Raw genomic sequence first — 21,414 nt, 5'->3', positions numbered from 1 at the left:
TGTAAAGAGGGGGGCACATTTATGCAAGGAAGGACTCTAATGTATGATGGAGAATTAATGTAAGAAGGGACACTGATTATAAAGGGGGACAATGATGTAAGGGGGGACTTTACTGTGGGAGGGCACATTGATGTAAGGAAGGACTCCAGTGTAAGGGAGAACTGTGATATAAGGGAGGACTGTGATGTAAGGGAGGACTCTGATGTAAAGGGGAACTGCTGTGTGGAGGGAAGACCTCTTATGTAAGGATGGACTTTTTATGTTAGGGAGGACAAGGGTGACTCCTGATTTAAAGGGGAACTATTGATGTGAAGGGAGGGGGGCCCTTGATGTAAGTGTGGACTCCTGAATTCTGATGTAAAGGTTGCTAAGTAGTCTATAAAAGGTTTGCTGAAAAACATATTTAATGGGAAGAGTTTTCCTTGGCAGTAATCGCATGTAAAAGATCCAACAGCCTGGTTGTACCCAAGTTGATCAATGTGACAGGGGGATAATTTTCCATTATACAAAGCCTCACAGCTGCAGCACATGTATAGCCCCATACGTCTGCCTTTGTAGCCTGGGAGGAATGTTAAAACAACCCACCAACCCCAAATGTAAACAAGACCTTAAGGCTCATTCACAGACATGTGGGTTGTGGTAAAAGTAAGCAGTGTAAAACACCAGCAATGATTGCGGCACATCTGAAGGAACCCTTTCAGTCTCATTCCCTCTGAGCCCCCTAGAGTTCTTTAGTTCTGTGCACCCCACAGAGCCTAACTTCCAGCTCCCCTCCCCTCCTTCATACCACTGACTTAGATGCCAATCAGTCCTCTTCAGACTGACACCAGTGACACAGTGGCAATTATTTCCTTCTAGCGACACCATCAACACATTTTTTCTTCCTTACAGTGACACCATGGATGCAGGGACATTCTTCTGTTTCAATAACATCACCGATGCAGGGATGTTTTCTGTCTGACCATTGCCACTGTTAGCCCCATATTTATGCAGCAATTTTAAACTATTCGGTTCACTGCAATGTAACACAACAATTGGTACTATATCACATATATTACATACATTACAAACCTAACACCACTGTTACCCTATCCTGGGGGGCACAGTTTGCCATTTTCGCCCTGGGCACCAGATGACCTTGTCCCGGCACTGCCCCCCATACTTCCCTAGCTTGCATCTAAGGAGAATACAGGAATGCCATATTTTAATTTCATACAACAGACTGCTAAGCTATTTTTACAAGTTATCATATATGTTATATCAGTTTTAACATAACAAAAAATATACTTTACAATTTACTTTGTGGAGTGTAAACTATACCAAAAGCTGCCATAAGACTTAGATTATAATTTTTATGTTTGGATGAATTATTTTGAACAAAAACAGGTTGTGTATGCAATAAACAGATAATGGCCCTAAGGCTAACATGGAAAGACTTCTAAGCAGCTGTGTCCATGTTTGTGTTTTTGTATGTATGACAGGTAGCTGGTCTACCGTGGAAAAGTAGAATTTCAACAATAAAAGTGAAGAGTGTCTACTGTGTTTACTTCTTTCAAGAGACAATCACTGTCATCCTAAATAGAGACTTTCTGCGTCACTCATTGGAAGATCATGCTAAATAGCAAACATACTTCTGCCATTGAACACAATAATGATGATGTACATTACATGTATTTAAAATCTAACTGTCTGATAAGTTGAAGCATACTGTATACTGGCTTTAAAATTTTAGCATTGCTGACACTTGAACTGAAATGAAGATACATAATAATTTCCAAGTTTCAGCATTATCAGCTGAGGCACATGCCAATACTATGTTTCTGAACACCACTCTAATGTGGTTTATAAAGGTTATACTACACAATGGCGATCCTGGCACCTTGCCTAATGGGCAACTCTCCATTGCTGGTCAAAACACCACAGAATCTCACTCAATAACAGGGTGAGGTCAGCATCAGAGTGATAATTGAATCAGCAAAAGAGTGACGCCATAGATGAAAGTAAGTGGTGTCGCTGTTGTCATTGACAGGATCTCTAGTGTTACACGGCTCTAAGTAAGTGAAGATATTTTTCCAAGGCAACATATGAACGTAAAAAACATTTTAAAATGTGTAAAAACAAGAAGTTCATAAAATACAATACATGTTGTTATTGCAGATGTAGAGACAGAGCTTCTTTTAAAATATCAAAGTCTAAAAGTTACACTGCATACATACTGTTCAGTAGCCGGTAATCAATAAAAGGGTATGATCCACGGCGTTCAGACAGGACCCCCGTCGGACCTCTCACTCGAGCATCTCCTAAAAGAGACAAAGAGTTTAAGTTTAAGAAGACTATGCAGAATTTACACAACAAAACATGAAATTGTTCACTGGCATGGGTTTAAATGTTGCCCCTATAGACTTATAAGGACACACATAATTAAGAATGGTATATCATCAATGGCAGGGTCTACTGACCAGGTTCCAGGTTCATTTCCCAGGCCCGTTGCTACTATTGTTCTCCAAATCATGCTTAGCCATGTGAGAAAGCAGCTATGTGTATACATCTTCTCAATATATTAACACTAACTGTATATAACATTTTCTTTTAGGGCTTGGACAAGGTGAGTTTTCAAATGAATAGAGAGTAATATTCCATTCTGTTGGCATATGTTGTTATCTTCTTTTTAAGCAAACACATTTTACTTAAGGATATTAATAAAGCTAAAGTAAAAAATGGTGATTGTGATGGGAGTCACTTTAGGTGGGGGGCTTGTGGAACCCAGCTTACTTGGAGAGCTCTGGAAGCTCCGTGTCCAGCTACCCCGGCCCCTCCTATGTGTAAATCACCCTGTGTCCATTAGGGGCACATGGTGACCAAGAAGCCCAGTCTGATTGCGCTAGTCAGACTCGCTGTACTGGAATGTTGTATATATGTATATATTGTGTGTTGTCTCATGCTGTTGGACTCTTTGCTGGGATTGTTTGGGGTGTGGCTGTGTCCCATTGTTCTGTTGTATCTGTCTGCATTAGGAGAAGTGTATTATGGGATGGTATTGGTGTTCCTGTCATGTAAACCGGGTGTAGGACAGGGGGGGATCCCTCCAACAGACCTCCCTGCTGATAAGGTGGTCTATTGTTCAAATGTTTCAATGGCTCTGTGTTCCTTATTGCTGATTGGACAGTTTACCCCACCCTGAACCAAAGGGAGGGGGGGTTGTCCCTGAGTTGTATATCTGTTGTTACATGTGTTTGAATTCAAGAGTTTGATGTTTTCACCCTACATTGAGTTACAGCTAATGACTGGGTAAGCTAAGGGGTCTTGGCTAGTGCTGGTTCTGGACAAAGGAAGCATTTACGGCGGACATAGTCCTGTTGAGGACGGGGGTTCATCACAATTGGTGGCAGCATTGGGATCGTGCTTACTTGCTGTGAACACATTCAAACCACCACGTGAATCCAAGGTCCGGATAGCAGGAGAGCAGAGGTACAGATACCAGCCATCATGGAACAGCAATTCCAAAGGAGGTTGTGATGGATGCGGATACAGCCCAGGGGACCAGTATCAGTGCAGGTCCTGCTGGGATGGTATGATTTTGTCCACCTACAACTCTGGAAGAACACGCTAGCTCGCAAGCAGCACCACCAGGGACAAAGTCTCCCCTCCGTCCATGTAAGATACTGGTTGCAGTGTGAAGTGCGAATGCTGTTATTGGGGGAACAACTGAACCAGAAGTGGACAGCTGAGTTAAGCAGGCTGATCAGGGCAGAGATGCGGTTGGACAAGAGCTACAGAACCCTCCAGTGGTATGTAGCCCAAGTGTGCTCGTAGACAGCGGATGACAGCCCCACGGAAGGCTTTGACTATGGTGGCCTTGGATTGTTGTACTGGAGGCTGTCCAAGGACCCTGTTTTGGGGAGTGATCTGGAGTGGCGTTTGGAGGAAATAATGGATTACAGAGAGCGAAGACTGAATGTCTCGGAAGTGCTCTAGTCACAGGAAGATTTGGAGTTTGGAGATTTTGGAGCAGGACGGGGCTCCCTTTGCCTGGGACTTTCCAGAAGTACTAGCCGACAGCTCTGAAATCTGAAGAGTCGGCAAAGTGGCATAGTAACAGTGTGCTTTGCCCACCTGCCCCCGCAGCTATGGACGCGGAGGTCTTATGGCGGATGCAGTAAGTACTGACTGACCTTGATGACCCTGTTTCTGCACAAGACGAGGTTGGATGGATAAATGTGCCTGTCCAGCAGCACACCAGAGAATCGGCAGTGGAAAATACAGAGATAGCCATCCCCAAAGCAGAAGTGCTAACAACATGGCAGAGCTCTGCTAACCTCTGCCCAGCACCGATAGCATATTCTGGGTTCCACGGACAGGAGATGGTGAACCTCTATCCCCAGACACCAGTTCCAACCCAGTGAACCTCCAGCAGAAGAGCTGGCATCAGGGCCGAACATCACTGAGCTCTGCCCAGCATCAGTAACCTCTTTTTCGTTCCACGGACAGGAGATGGTAAACCTCTATCCCCAGACACCAGTTATAGAGACTGGGGATTTGATAGACTGTTCTGCTGAGAAAGAACAACCTGGTGAGCCTCCAGCAGAAGAGCTGGTATCAGGGCTAAACTTCACTGAGCTCTGGCCAGCACCAACAACAGCATCTGTGGAGTTACAAGAGATTCCTCCAGCTGAAGCGCTGGCCACTGGACAGAGGGTCCAAGACCTCTGCCCCACACCTGAGGCAGTTCCAGGGGCCCATGGAGAGAAGGTGACGGTCACTCCCCAACAGTTAGCTGGAGTGGATGATATGGGGTTTTCAGCTGAAGTGCTAACAGGGCAGAATGCTACTGGCCTCTGCACACAACTGCAGCTTGAGCTGATATTGGTGGATGGGACTGCGGTCTTCACTCACAGCAACCCAGCAGAGGGGCTGTCAAATGGGGCAGAGTGCTGCTAGCCTCTGCCCTCAACTAACAGAAGAGGGAGTTCCTGTGAAAGTGGATGGGACTTTGGTCTCCACTGACACAACCCCAGAAAATGGTGCGGTACTGAGACAGGTACTGAGACTGTATACCCCAGAGATGCTGGGCAGTTGGCCAAGATCCCCAACAGAATGACAGAGTGAGCCCAGTCACCCTGTCTTCTCTGCAGCGGCTGAAAGAACTCCAGGGAGAAGGGCCAATCCATGCTTCTCCCCAGCGACGGGTATGTTCTACGAGAGAGGCAGAGGTTGGCTGGGTGAGTAATGCTCTGTTTGGGACAATTTATTTGGGGGTACTGTGTGGATACCGGCATTGGGAGACTGGAACTACTGACTAACTTCGGAGTCAACCCGTCTGGGGTCTCCTCCTGTGCTAGTCCCCTGCCAAAAGGGGAGATGTGTGACGGGAGTCACTTTGGATGGGGGGCTTGTGGAACCCAGCATACCTTGGAGAGCTCTGGAATCTCTGTGTCCAGCTCCCCCGGCTCCTCCTATGTGTAAATCACCCTGTGTCCATTAGGGGTACAGGGTGACCGAGAACCCCAGTCTGATTTGTGCTATGTTGTATATATGTATATATTGTGTGTTGTCTCATGCTGTTGGACTCTTAGCTGGGACTGTTTGGGGTGTGGCTGTATCCCATTGTTCTGTTGTATCTGTCTGCCTTAGAAGAAGTGTATTATGGTAAGGATGTTTGTATTGGTGTTCCTGTCATGTAAACCGGGGGCAGGGCAGAGAGGGGAGGGCGGGTCCCTTCAACAGCCCTCCCTGATAAGGTTGTCTATTGTTCAAATGTTTCAATGCCTTTGAGTTCCTTATTGCTGATTGGACAGTTTACCCCTGAACCAAAGGGAGGGGGAGATTGTCCGTGAGTTGTATATCTGTTGTTACATGTGTTTGAATAAAGAGTTTGATGTTTTCACCCTACAATGAGTTACGGCTAATGACTGGATGAGCTAAGGGGTCTTGTATAGTGCTGATTCTGGACAAAGGAAGCATTTACAGCGAACATAATCCTGTTGGGGACAGGGGTCTGTCACAGTGATCACAACAAATAATATGATATTTTTCCAAAAAATATACTTATAAATGCTTGGATAATGTCTCAGTATAACATACATACAGTATAGATACGCAAAGCAAATCATAGTAGAGTTAATAGTATACATCTGATATCTCATTTACTACAATTTAGATAGTAAGCAAATGGAATCCCTTTCAATACAATGCTAGATACAAGTTTTATTTTGTGGCGAGAAACCTGCATTTGTTACAGTATCTAGGCTCCAGTTTGGTGTTTTTTCTGTTCTAGCGGTATAGCTCTAGCTGTATTAGCTATTTGCTAACAAAGCGTATGTGTGTACATAAGCCCTCGTCTATGTCTGCTAAACAGAGATGTGCTTTTTTTGTATTAGTATGTGGGTGAACCAAGATCTGAGCCTCATTTTAGTAACTATTATTCTTTTAGTTGATATCTAGTCTTTTAAATCGACAGAGAAAAATTAAAATGTTATTGATCTTCAAAACATACTCTACCAGGACCAGCTCTACTCATTATTATGGAAATAATAATACTGATTAAACAAAACAGAGTTTGACTCATTCAGTGACCACACACATCGGTCCATCTTTGTCTGCTGGTCATGAAGAGAAGTAATGTGAGCACTAATGTATTATAATGTACATAATTTACAACAGAAATTTTCATTTCCATTCTCCATGGCCTTATACACTGTGCCTTCTAAACCGTCATACCAAAACAAAAGTGTTAAAAACAAACCCTGCTCTGAGTAATTTACAAAATTGCCACAGCTCAGAAACATCAATAAGGAATGAACCCCCACGAGACTTTATCAGCCAAAATTATATAAACCACAAATGTCTAGGGAAATTAAAGAGAATTTGTAAAAACTTTATCGAAACGATTATAGTTAAAAGAATTACAGCTGTAATGATTGATTTACACTAGAATGACTTTAAAAATAAATGAATGACGGATGAAACTCCACAATGCCTGTTGGCAATGCAATAGTCTCTTGTGGACCGATCAAACAGGAATCATCCAACGCGTTTCAGAAAAAGCAATTCTTTCTTCAGGGGTGTACAGTGTTTAGAGTAACATCACTCTGGAAACAGATTTATAATTGGTAAGTGCATATAATAAGTACATACATCTTTACATATAGCGTTGTTTGATATGAAGTTGCACTCATATCATACTGAAAGCAACTTCATATCAAACAATGCTATAAGTAAAGTTGTTACTTCCCTGTCTGTGAGTGTTGCATTGCAGGGCGAGTTTTGACAGTAATGGTCCAGGGGAAGATTCTTCTTCGTTGTATGTGTACAGTATATCTAATTTTAGCCCGCCCACCTACCACCCCCCCACCCACTGTTTTCCCAAATCCTGCCCACCTGTCAGTCTTCTGCATATGATTAGGCCATAGATAGGAGATTTTCCCACTGTGTTCACCCCTTTTTTTATTTTTTTTTTTATTGAAACTTTATTTGGTTTTATATATAGCAAACCAACATATATCAAATGTTTAAAAAAGAACAACAATATAAATCAAAACATTTCCATGTATACTGTATATGTACAGTATTTACCTCCCCCCTTCCTGCCCCTCCAACCTCCCCTCCCTTTGTAAGTCTCCTCTGCCCCTTCACCCCTCCTAAACAGACCCCCCCCCACCGCTACAGTTAAGAGGAACTGGTGAGGCTGTGACATCACATGCCAGCCACAAAAAAAATTAAAATAAAGGTTCATTTTTTTTTTCTAATTAATATGCATTGAGGCATGTAATTCTATATACTGTAGTTCAATGTCCTTTTGAAGCAGTGTGTTCACAAATATTTTAATGCTGATTGAGAAAGTTTAGTTTCACTCAGACGTCACCCAGCTGTCCAAGCTCTGGAGAGAGCCCGACTTTAATGTTGGGATCCACCCAGATGCTTGTTCAGCAGCTGGTTTAGCCTCTCAGCACGTCACTGAGAGACTGAGCCAGCCGCTCCGGCCCCCTGCACAGCCTGGTACTCCAGTGAGCGCTGGAGGGGCACAGCAAAGAGACAGTGAATGACACTCACTGACTCTCTGCTCACTGGAGACCATGAACTGAGCGATCAGCGGTCTTTGATCATTTAGATCTCAATTTTAAAGGCAGTGGCGGACTGATGCTGCATCCACCTAGGTAAGTATATTAACAGTTCTTTTTTTTTTAAATTTCCATACTTGTCTTTAAGGAATCTGCTTCTTTTATAAATTGGTTCTCATCGAAATGGCCAACTTAATAAAACACAAGATAATACATTTTATTGCCTAGGAGGTATTATTGCTTGATTTTGGAGGAAAGCTCTGTAAGGCAAAGAAAATGTTAAGTGAAGCATAATTTTTTCAGCCAAGGTTAGATATAGACTTACATATATATTTTACAGCTTGTTGATAAAAGTAATTTCTTTAACACAGATATAGCATGCTGGCTGGAGGTATATTACTTTTCTATACCAAGTAAAAAGAGTTTTTGCTGGCTATACAGTATGTATGAACAAATATCCCCTGGATATTACAGGGTCTGTGAATTTGGCTTCTGCTCCCTGCTGAAGTACAGACATCTAGTTTATATTCTATATTCTTTCCTTTTCTTTCTTTCTGTCATAGGACTCATGTATAGAGAGATTCACATCAATTGGTTCCCATATCGCCAAGGAATATGAATACCATTGGTTTTAAACTCCTGTTCTAACCCTTACTCATTTTATCCTGAATGAAAAAAATTAGTTCCACTCAACAGTGTTCAATGGTTATCTGTGTGTGTGGGTGATATATCTGTAGAATTAATTTGTTGAACCCATAGCTAACATATTTGAAAGTATTAAAAGCATTTTACTTCTAGCTGTTCTTGTTGTTGTGCTAGCAGTTGTTACATGTTACATCTACAGACATGACGCAGATGTAACCTGGTAGTATTATGTGTCCCATTTTTACTAGGGAGGGAGGAAATACTGTAGAGGTTCCACAAACACAGAACAGGAAACGACAAACCCGTATAGACAACAGACAGGATATGATGAACGTTATTAATTGGTTTCCCTTCAATTGCTCTTGTTAAGGGCAGGCTTTGTATCACAGTGTTATACAGAGCTGCATTGTATTTAATACAATTTTATAATGATATTGCAAAGTGTAAAACATAAAGACTTGGTTTACAGCAGATGTGTTTATATTTTTCTGATTGCTATTGTTCTTGGGCTGGCTCTGTTCTAAGGCTCACAGTAAAACTTAAAGTTATTCTAAACCTTTTTTTTTAAAAAATAATAAACATATTATACGCATATACGTTATACGCACCTGCCCTGGGCAATGGTTTTGCACAGAGCAGCCTGACCCTCCTCTTCTGGGGTCCCCCGCTGGCACTTCTGGCACCTCCTTTTTGGTGAGTGCCCACCATAGGAAGTCACTCGGTCAAAGACAGCGGGGCTCAACCACACCCCCTGGTCCCTCATTATAGGATTTGATTGACAGCACTGGGAGCCAATGACTCCCGGTGCTATCAATCTGCCCTGTGAAGAGGGAGAAAGTGAGGAGGGCCGCTGTTCTCGGGCACAGTGCTGGATCGAGATTGGACTCAGATAAGTATGGGGGTGGGGGAGGAGGCACCGCTAACATTGCTTTAGAACAGTGTTTCTCAACTCCAGTCCTCAAGGCACTTCAACAGGTCATGTTTTCAGGATTTCTCTCAGATGAAACGGCTGTGGTAATTACTAAGGCAGTAAAACTGATCAATTCACTTGTGCAAAATAATGGAAATCCTGAAAACATGACCTGTTGTTGCGCCTTAAGGACTGGACTTGAGAAACATTGCTTTAGAATATTTGAAAACTGGCTCATCAGTGGAGAAGCACTGCAGACTTATGGAAAGCGGAGTAATATTTTAAAATATGCGTTCTATTGCGTTTCATATATAACAAAACACATTTACCTGCTTGATATTTCTATTTTTATTTTTTGCAATAGAGCACATGCTGTATACCCAGTGGCAGAGCTTCTGCCATAGCATTCCACGCAGCAGCTATGGGATCTGAGTTTGACAGCTGAGTAAAGAGACACAAAATGTGACCCAACTATCAAACTGACAGCTAAGCCCATTTAGATGGCAAAAAGAACACTAACAGATTCTGTTGGCTACAGAGCAGTACTCAAAGCTTAGTGAAACTGGATTTCCTGGTTCAGTCATTAGGGTTCTGCTGTCAGTTTGACAGCCAGGTCCTGCTTTATGTCTCTGCTGTCAGCACTACTGTAGAAAGATCTCTCAAACAGTGTCTGCGGGGTTTATTCATAAACATATCGCCTACTACTGTTACAATGCATTTTGGTTATTTTTTCTTTTTAATAAAAGTTGTTTCTGTATAACCCCTTATTAAGCTGTGGTTATCCCTAATTAGTTCCTAATAACTCTTACCCCTATTCTTTTGCCCATTCTTTTTTTACATTCGTATGTTAAAAAATTGTGTTCATTCATTTTTGTAGCACCACACTAAAAAAAATAGAACATTTAAAAAGGTAAATTCCTTCACCACACTTGTAATTAGTCATTATTAAAAACACATAATTCAATTTGGACGAATAATAACATTTGCCCTTCTGTTGCATTCTAAGCTGCATTAGTTCCCAGTTGGAGGGGAAAAAAAACAGTTATTATGTTAATGAAAACCTGCCTTAGTCATCTACAGTACGTAAAGAAGGTGAAAACAGAAGATATATACATTTTCACTGAGAGGAGCTCTGAAGAGGGATTACCCTTTGAAAATGTTGTCATTTGTAATTGCAGCTGTGTTCATGAGATACTTCTGGTGGGTTCAGAAGGTATCTTTGCTTGTCATAGCCAATTTATTTTACCAGTCTAGATATTTTCACCTCTTGTTCACTGCTCACATCTGCACTCCTCCACCACTGCTCACCTCTGCAACCACCTGCACCCCTTCTCCTCCATGGATTAACTCCCTGCACTCCTTTTTCCACAACTCAGCATCTCGGCTACCCCTGCACTCCTCCTCCAACACTGTGAACCCCTGCACTCCTCCACTAACACGGTTAACCTCTAAATGCCTCATATTCATTTCCAAAACTGATCACCTCTGCACTCTTCCTCCACCACTGCTCACCTCTGCAACCACCTGTATTCCTTCTCCTCCATGGATTAGCTCTGAACTCCCTGCACTCCTTTTCCACCATTTAGCACCTCTGCTTCCCCTGCACTTCTCCTCCAACTGAACACCCCTGCACTCCTTCGCTAACACTGGTAACCCCTGCATACCCCACACTCATTTCCAGTACTAATCACCTCTGCACTCTTCCTCTGCCACTGATCATCACTTTTCCCCCCTGCACTTCTCCTACAACACTGATCAATTCTGCACCTCCTGTACTCCTCAACCACTGACTACATTTGCACCCTCCACTCCTGATCATCTCTGCACCCTACACAGCTGATCTTCTTTCTGCAGCCGGCTCTAATACCAGACAGGCATGGCTCTCCATGTTACTGAACTGCCTGGACACTGTGGCTTTGTTTATTGCTTCATTACAGCATTAGGTGAAGACACGTAAATAACTGGAAGGCAAGAGGCAGCAAAGAAATGTAAATAACCAGAGGGAAAATGGGTGGCAGCAGAGAAAGAGAAATAACAGGTGGCCGGGTGGCAGTAGAAACTCATGCCTAACATGTCTGCAACCTGGCTTTACGGCCCATGGTTTACAGTAAGTATCAATGGTATGAACGATGGAGGACAAGGAACCATTTTCATAAAGTTTAACGGTTCACTATTAAGTTCTGTCAATGCTTAAAAGATACTTGATTCAGGAGAGAGTGATTGCTCCCACACAAACGAATGTCATAAAAGTGACATTTGTTATAGGGCTGCTGGTTTTGACTTCTCTTTTCTATTTTTAGTTTTCCTTCGAATATGGAAGTTTTATGGTTAACACTAAAAGGATGGACTTTAATGGATAACAGCAAACAGTTACATAATAGTTTTGTGGAATATTTCATGCTTAGATGAACTTTACTGTATCCTGCCACAAGACGAGGTACAAGAAGCCACAGTGAAATACAGTAAATATATGTTATTTCATACCAACTAGCAACTAGAAAGAACATTTCCAAGACTAATTTGTTCCCTACTGACCCTCTGTTATGGTGCAGTATTGGAAATGTTCCAGCAATGGCACATTTGGTATAACACTTGTTTTAAAGCGATGGTAGATAGAAAACATCAAGAAGTAATTTGAACACTCAATCACAAGCATAAAAAAGGTGATTTAAAGCAGACCTTGCATCTAAATAGCAAGGTATGATTATTGCTGCTTATCGCTTATTTAGTGTGCTCTCTCACTCCCTTGCTGAAACCCTTGCAACTCAGAAGGTTGGGGGGGGGGGGATTGGGGTTTTATAATGTACTCTCCTTTCCCTTAGCTTTTGCCCATTGTGCCAAGGGGAAATGACGTTGTCCTCTTTTCAGCGAAATCCTGAGGAACACTAGGTATCTTGTGAGAAGATCTTGTATTGGGCTGCAGCATTTCTTTGTAAGATTTTAAGTACTCAGCACTCCCCAGGATCTTGTGGGCAAAATTATAAAATCATCTCCTGCACTACATAAGCTGCAGGAAAGGGGAGTATACAGTATATCTAACTTTCTTCCTAGAGGTGATTTTCTTTTTTTTTGGTTTCAATAACTGGTGGGGGAACACAAAAAAAAGGCGCCCTTGCATAAAGAGTAAATTCTGCTTTACCTGGAGACAACTTTGAAGAATGAACCGAAAAAACGGACTCCTTCAATGTACATAAGAACTCCAATATATATATGTATACAGTTGCTGCCAAATGTAACGTTAGAATCATTATAAATGGGGGGAATATTAGTGAGTCCTGCTCCTACCATTAGAGAATACCATTAGAGGCCAATGTGTAGGCAATCTCACTGGCAAATGTACTTGATAAATGTGAATGTTTAGACAGAAACAAATCATCAAAAAACAAAACAGTGAATCACTAGTGAATCAATCATTCAACACTTTATAAATATATCCCTATATAGTGCAAATCATATACTCAAAACATAAAATAAATTTAATATAAGGTACTGTTAGTGTAGCAATATTGGCAGGACAACGTTTTCTTGGATTATTTCTATTTCTGCTGTACAAGATTTGTTAGCTGTTAGCAAACCACCCACAGTAGGAGACAAAGCATGAAAATACCAGGGTAATAATTCTGCTCAATTGATGCTATTGTGCATCGTAATACTAATCAATATGAATTAATGGCTTATAAAACCACCAGTTCAGTAATATACGCATGTTAGTAAACTCACAACATAGCTGAATGTGCATGGCTCTTTAATTAAGCATACTAACACCATTAGGGATGGGCCGAGCACCCCCCCCCCCAGTTCGGATCGCACCAGAACACCTCAAACAGGTAAAAAGTTCTAGCGAACATGCAAACCCTATTAAAGTCTATGTTACACGAACATTAAAAATCAAAAGTTCTAATTTTAAAGGCCTATATGCATGTTATTGCCATAAAAAGTGTATGGGGGCCCGGGTACTGCCCTAGGGGACATGTATCAATGCAAAAAAAGATTTTAAAACAATTGTTTTTTTCAAGAGCAGTGATTTTAATAATGCTTAAAGTGAAACAATAAAAATGAAATATTTAAATATCGTGCCTGGGGAGGTCCACTTAGTCTGCCTGTAAAGTGGCGCATCTGTGCGATGTATAGAACAGTGTCGCAGCAATAATGACATTTCTAAAGTAAAAAATGTAATATAAACTTGCTTGCAGCTGTAATGTTTTGCTGGCTCCTGGCAATATAGATGAAAAAACAATTTGAAAAACGGCATGGGGTCCATCCCCAGTCCATACCAGGCTCTTCGGGTCTGGTATGGATTTTAGGGTGAACTCTTAAACAAAATTGGCGTGGGGTCCCCCCCAAAATCCATACCAGACCCTTATCCAAGCATGCAGCCTTGAAGTCAGGATAAGGGAGGGACGAGCAAGCGCCCCCCCTCCTGAACCATCTCTTTCCCTCAACATGGGGGGGTGTGCTTTGGGGCAGGGAGGGGGGCTCTGCACCCCCCCACCCCAAAGCACATTGTCCCCATGTTGATGCAGACAAGGGTCTCTTCCCAACAATCCTGGGCTGTGGCTGTCGGGGTCTGTGGGCAGGGGGCTTATCGGAATCTGGAAGCCCCCTTTAACAAGGGGCCCCCCAGATCCTGCCCTCCCCATGTGAATGGGTATCAGGTACATTGTACCCCTACCCATTTCCCAAAAAAGTGTCAATTAGTTAAAACCACAATGGACAGTTTTTGACGATTCCTTTATTAAAAAAGAAAAAAAGTGTCCTGCAAAATAAATCCATCGTCAATCACGCCGCCCGACGGACCCAAAAAATAAAAAAAACAAAAAAACTCTGCCTCCATGGGAGGCTTCCTGGCGACTGCTGTCTTTTTGCTTTTTGCTCACATGACGTCAGACTGGTGCAGGGTCACTCGGTTGCATCACCGGGAGGCCCCACCCTTTCCTATATGACAGCTGTCAAAGCCAAAAGACAGCAGTCGCTGGGAGGTCTCCCATGGAGGCGGAGCTTTTTAAAATATTTTCTATTTTCTGGGTCCGTCGTACGATGTGATTGAATATGGATGGACATCGCATACACTTTTTTTTTTTAATAAAGGAATTGCCAAAAACTGTCTATTGTGGTTTTTACTTTTTAACACTTTTTTGGGTGAATGGGTAGGGGTACAATGTACCCGATACCCATTCACAAGGGGGGGGGCGGGATCTTGTTAAAGGGGGCTTCCAGATTCCGATAAGCCCCCCCGCCCGCAGTCCTCAACAACCACTGGCCAGAGTCGTCAGGAGGAGCCCTTGTCCCCATCAACATGTTGAGGGCAAGCGGCCTGGTATGGTTCAGGAGGGGGGGCACTCGCTCGTCCCCTCCCTTTCCTGGCCTGCCAGGCTGCATGCTCGGATAAGGGTCTGGTATGGATTTTTTTTTTCAATTTTGGCATGGAGTTCCCCTTAAAAGCCATGCCAGACCCAAAGTGCCTGGTATGGATTCTGGGGGGGACCCCACGCTGTTTTTTTTTTTTTTTTTAATTTTGCCGTGGAGTTCGCCTTAAAATCTATACCACAGATAATGGACAACATCTGCAGTCAACAGTCAATACCCCACGGACTTCTGTGTTCCGGGGGGAGTGGTCTAAGCATGGCAGTGTGAGAGCGATGGAGACCGAAGCGTAACGGTATCACAGTGCACCCTCCAGCAGACTGGCAGTAATTCACCAGCCCCACACAGTATATGTCGAGGCGGGGTAAGAGTCTAGGAGTGCCGTACACTCCAATACACTCGTACATCACCCGATACCTGACGGTGAAGAGGGATCTGGAATAACCAGTGGACGCCAGCGTCAGCATGGCTCTGACACAGGAGCCGTTGTCGGAGGTATCACTACAGGCACCAGCTGTTTCTCTGTTACAGAGGGGTGGATCGTCTACACCGACGGAAGTAGCAGAAGCGGAGCCCTTATCAGCTACTCATACAGCTATAAATGAAGAGGTTCAGGTATGCTCGCACACTGCATATAATACACAGATACAGGAGCAGGAGATAGAGCCGGACATTAGACAGCTTATTCAGGCTCTCCCTACTAAAGATGACATCCAAAAACTCCTGGTCAGTATAATGGGGACATTAAGGGAGGAGATGGAGGAGGTGCATGCCAAAGTAGTGGCGGTAGATGACAGAGTGCACAATCTTGAATAACTGCAAAGTACGTCAGATACACGGTTAGAGATTATTGAAGAAAAATGGGGATGATGCATGGTATGGAACGTATGCTTTGTATACATGGTATAGGGACTTCCCCCGTTTTTTTTTGTAAGGTACTGGTAGGAGGGGAACATAAGAATGGTCTGGGTGGGGGAGGGGATATAGGAGGAGGGGATAGAATGGCACTTTTTTTTTTGTTTTTTTGTGGGGGTTGTGTATTGTTTTGTTGTAGTTTTGGTATTGGTAGCCCGAATGGGGCAGAGGACTAATAATAAATAACACATATCACATATCATATATCACAATTCACGATTGATAAGCAAGAATTTTTGCTACGTCTGTCAGCATAGGAATATGTAAGTAGCGAAGGAGGTCTTATATAAGGTAGTGGTTTCACACGATAGAGAGTAGTGTTTTTTTTATTTCTGTTTTTTGTGGCTTTTTCTTTTTTTTTCTCTTTTTTTTTTTTTTTTTTGTGTTTGCTGTGAGTTAGTTTCACGCTGGGTGGAATACGAGAGTATAGCACTTAATACACCGTCACAGGGGTTAGGAGGTAAAATAGAGGGGAGGGTGTATCCTCCTAGAAAGGTACGCAGTACCCCTACTCCCTCGTTGGTAGAATAGTATGTTTTAATATCCTGGTTATGGAAAGAAAATCCCACATTTAAGAAAACTTGTTTGAACTGGAAGATGTAGGGGTTGAGTTAGTTTGAATATTTGCCGTTTCACCAAAGTCCCTAATAATAGAGGTGGGTCGGGGGTTTTTTGTTTCTGTTTTTTTTTTTTTTTTGTTTGTTTTTTTCTTCCCTTGTGGGTTCAGGAAACCACCTTAATATGTATTAGTAGGAGATAAAAAATGTGTGATAGGATTTTCAGTAAAGTATCAATATATATTGGGGGGATAATGGAATCCGTCTGGTGGTTATGAGCAAATAATGGGGAAGGGGGCCGACTTGAAAGGGGCCTAGATGGATAGGTTAAGAAATGTGATATACAGGCAAAAAAAAAGTGGTGATATATACACGGGGGTGCAAGCGGTTATAGGGTGCATGTGGATAGATACTATAGCTCAGATCTCTGCCGGGCTTATTCACTCTCCCCAAATTTATACGCCTCTCCTCCAAGTGGAGGGAAGTCGGAAGCGTTTAACTTTTCAATTTCTTTTACTACGCAAATAGCAGGCAGTCTTGCTGTCGCATAGAGCCTGCTATAGCTTAGATTATACATTACTCAGGGTTCTGGATAACTAGCCAGACCCTGAGAAACAGCTTTCTGAGTTTTTTTCTTTCTTTGTTTTTCCTCCTTTTTGTTTTTTTGTTTTGTTTTGGTCCTGGGTAGGGTTGGCCTTATTGTCCCGTCCCCCCTCCCCCACATTCCCCTCACACTGGTGACTTGCTAGAATTAAAGGGCAAAATGACTAGGATAACTCTGACCTCCTATAATGTTAAGGGGCTAAATAGTCCAGAGAAACGCACCAGATTGTTAACTGAACTGAGGAGACTGAAATCCCAAATCATTTTTTTACAAGAGACACATTTTAGAAATGATAAAATCCCAAAATTGGGGAATCATAGATTTCCTATAGTGTATCATGGTGCCTCCCAGACCGCAAAGGCGAAGGGAGTATCAATTATGATTTCGAATCAGATACCTTGGAAAGAATCCGAGATAATTACGGATGAGGCAGGTTGTCTTCTTATTGTAAAAGGATTTCTATGCGAACAAAAGGTTATGCTAGTAAACTTGTATCTACCAAATGAAGATCAATTCTCAGCTCTTGAGACATATCTGAATTTGGTACATCAAAATAAAGAGGGGATCCTGATGATGGGAGGGGATCTGAACATGACATTGGATCCTGCTCTGGATGTCTCAAAGGGAGTGTCTCATTTATCTTATATAAAACTGCGCAGAGCAAAGAGATTGCTACAAGATTTGCAATTAAGGGACACTTGGCGGACCCTCCATGTACACAACAGAGATTATACCTTTTTCTCCGCTAAACATAAGACATATACTAGAATTGACTATGTCTTTCTATCACAGAATGCACTGTCGTGTATATTGGAGGCTTCCATAGGCTCATTCACATTATCAGACCACACACCAACTAATTGTGTTATAGAATGGGGAGACATAAGCCCCCGAGAATGGAACTGGAAGTTGAATGAGACACTCCTGAAGGAACCAGAGTATGAGAATCAGATAGCTCAGGAATTGGAATCCTTCTTTATAAACAATAAATCAGGGGAAACAACCCCATTTTGCAGATGGGAAGTGCATAAATGTTACATCAGAGGAATCCTCATATCTTTAGGAGCTCATAGGAAACGCTCTCTCAGCGCTAAGCTGGACACCCTGCTTGGAGAAATCCGTATACTCGAACAGGCACACAAGAAATCTCATGCACAACAGACGGAGGAGAAACTTTCGGGCTTACGGGATGAATTAAATCTATTACTAATAGATAAAGCAAAAGCGAAGCTGGCCCGATGTAGGCGAGTATACTATGAATACAGAAATAAGCCTAGCAGGGTGCTAGCAAATGCGCTCAGAGAGACAAGAGCTCGGAATCATATTGATCATATTAAAACCCAGGGAGATACGTTAGTCAGCTCCTCACAGGCAATTGCAAAGGCATTTAGGGATTATTATGCCAACCTATATCAGATAGAGGGCCAACTGCCTAATTCAAGGACATCTAATAGATGGGAGTCGGCAAAAGAATACATATTGGCTTCAGGAATGCCTAAGATACCTGAAGAAGGAGCAGGAGACATAGATGGCCCAATTACAATAGAAGAATTTTCAGAAGCCCTGAAATCGCTGAAGCCAGGAAAGGCCCCAGGCCTCGATGGGTATACCTTGCTGTATTATAAGACTTTTTCTGAAAAACTGGCACCTAAATTCCTAGCTGCTTTTAACTCAATACGTGATGGACAAATGATGCCCGTGGAAACATTAATGGCCCACATAAGAGTAATTCCTAAGGAGGGAAAGGATCCAGCCCTATGTGCTAGCTATCGTCCAATCTCGGTGCTAAACGTAGACCTTAAGATCTTTACAAAAATACTCGCTAATAGATTATTGACATACATCCCCGCTCTAGTGCATCAGGATCAAGTAGGATTTACCCCTAATAGAGAGGGTAAAGAAAACACGCAAAGGGTTCTAAATGCCATATATATATCCCAACATTATCAAAAACCCCTAGTGCTTATATCCACTGATGCCGAAAAAGCATTTGATAGGGTAGACTGGACATTCCTGAGAGCCACGTTACAGCATATAGGATTGAAAAGTGGGATGCAGAACTGGATTTCTAGTCTGTATTCATATCCTAAAGCAAGGGTGAAGATTAATGATACAATGTCTGAATCATTCGCTATAAATAACGGAATGCGGCAGGGATGTCCACTCTCACCTATCATATTTATTCTCACACTAGAATCCTCTTTGAGAACAATACGGGTCAACCCAGACATTAGGGGCATTTCAATAAAAGGGGAAGAACATAAATTGGCCGCATATGCGGATGACTTGCTATTCTTTATAACCTCTCCAGTTGTATCTTTACCATCTCTACTATCGGAGTTACGCATATATGGAGGGATATCCAATTTCAAGGTAAACTATAGTAAGTCTGAAGCGATGGGTGTGGAAGTGAATACTGCGTTACAACACCAGCTTTCGGATTATTTTGCTTTTAGATGGACAGATTCACATATATGCTATCTAGGGACTAAAATACCGAATAAGCTTAAGAGAGTTTTTGAACTTAATTTTGCCCCATTGGTACAACAGATTAAATTAGATTTTCAGCGGTGGGACAAAGAAGTCTTCACGCGGTTTGGTAGAATTAACATTATCAAAATGAATGTAATGCCGAGATTGCTATACTCGGACCCTACCTATAAAGCTCCCCTCAGGAGATCAAGATTTGTGAGGTTTATATGGGCGGGCAAAACAGCGAGAATACGCAGAGATATTCTGACATTACCAAAGGAGAGAGGAGGGGTGGGATTTCCGGACCCGGTGGGTTATTATGAAGCATCACATCTAGCACGGGTAGTAGATTGGTGTGTACTACATAAGGAAAAGCCTTGGATACAAATGGAACAAGCAACGATTGAGATACCCTTGGAGGGAATAGCATGGCTTTTGGATATAGAGTTACCACAGGTGGTGAGGAGACACCCCACTGTGGGTGCTACGCTCCAATCCATCAAAAAGACATTTAAGAAAACTAAGATGTCGACTCATCCAAGTCCCATGATACCAATCCTGGGTACCTCAGTGTTTAAGCCAGGCCTTATAGACCAGGGTTTCAGGGATCTGAGGCGACGAGGCATTAGCAGGATTATACATTTATCTATTGACAATCATGTGATGACTAAGGGGGAGATCGAACGGGTGTTCTCGTCTGATCTAGACCCATTTAGGCAAATACAGCTTAATGCCTTCCTTCGATCAATTAAGCAACGAGTGCCGATGGTACGTACTCCATCTATGTTTGAACAGATATGCCTAGAGGGTGAAACACTGAGACACTCACTCTCATTTATGTATGCATTGTTGACGGAGTTAGAAGCCCCACAAGAGCTGGCCTTTATACAAGCATGGGAGAGGGACCTCGGGGTTACTTTCTCTGAGACACAGAAAAATAAGATCTTTATGTTTACACACAAGGCGTCAATGGCAACTAGACATCAAGAAGGGGGGTATAACATTTTGACTAGGTGGTATAGAACCCCGGAAATATTGAATAGGATATTTTCACAAATATCCAATCTATGTTGGCGCTGCCAGGGTGCGGAGGGCACCATGTTACACATATTTTGGGAATGTACTGGTCCGAAGGAATTCTGGAAAATGGTATCTGAAACAGTTAAAGAAATTACTGGTGTGTTTCTTGGAGAAAACCCGGCAGCTTTTTTGCTGCATGATATTCCGTTATCTATTGATAAATATAAAAAATCTCTTTTAAGGCACCTGCTTACAGCAGCAAAAGCTTGTATCCCGGCACTTTGGAAAAGCACGGTAGCTCCAACTAAATTACAATGGATTAGCAGAATAACAGAGATCCAACAAATGGAAAATCTTACCATGACTCTGAAAGAGCAAGAAGACAGGTATCGGGAAGTCTGGACTCCCTATATTATATACAGGGAGCAGAATCCCTAAATAAAATTTCTAGCGGGGGGGAGGGGTGGACGGTATAAGGGGGCATAGTATTAAGTTTTTGGGGGTTTTTTGTTCTCTTTTTCTCTCTTTTCTTCTTCTGTCTTTTTTTTTTTTGAGTGTTTTGTTTTGGCTTTGGAGGATAACCAGGGCTATCCCTGGTTAAGGAAAATGTAATAAGAGTAGGAATTATTACGGGTATGTATTAGAATAATAAGAAGGCAAGATGAAATTATGAGTTTTTTGCCTAAAGATAACATCATTTCTTGATAAAGATGATAGTAATTGGCGATTTTCAAGAAGATAGTATTTGTAAAATAGAAGATGTAGGTGTTGATGTACTCATATGTAATATTGTACTACTATTATTGTGGAAAAAACGTAAATAAAGAATTTATTGTAAAAAAAAATCTATACCAGACCCAAAGGGCCTGG

The 21,414-nt window shown here is 42.3% G+C and overlaps 1 protein-coding gene across 2 annotated transcripts in view; it reads right to left on the bottom strand.

Moving 5' to 3' along the window:
- PDE7B (phosphodiesterase 7B) overlaps positions 1 to 21,414 on the bottom strand; it is a 478,356-nt gene that overhangs the window by 74,279 nt on the left and 382,663 nt on the right. For both annotated transcript variants that reach the window (XM_073627328.1, XM_073627327.1), the window contains one exon: positions 2,217 to 2,300. In XM_073627328.1, coding sequence (XP_073483429.1) covers positions 2,217 to 2,300 — 84 coding nt within the window. The remainder of the gene's footprint in view (positions 1 to 2,216; positions 2,301 to 21,414) is intronic.

The sequence above is a fragment of the Aquarana catesbeiana genome, linkage group LG04 (assembly GCF_042186555.1).
Source record: "Aquarana catesbeiana isolate 2022-GZ linkage group LG04, ASM4218655v1, whole genome shotgun sequence".
NCBI lineage: Eukaryota > Metazoa > Chordata > Amphibia > Anura > Ranidae > Aquarana > Aquarana catesbeiana.
Note: the sequence above shows the minus strand (reverse complement) of the source record. Positions and strands in the feature narration are given on the sequence as shown.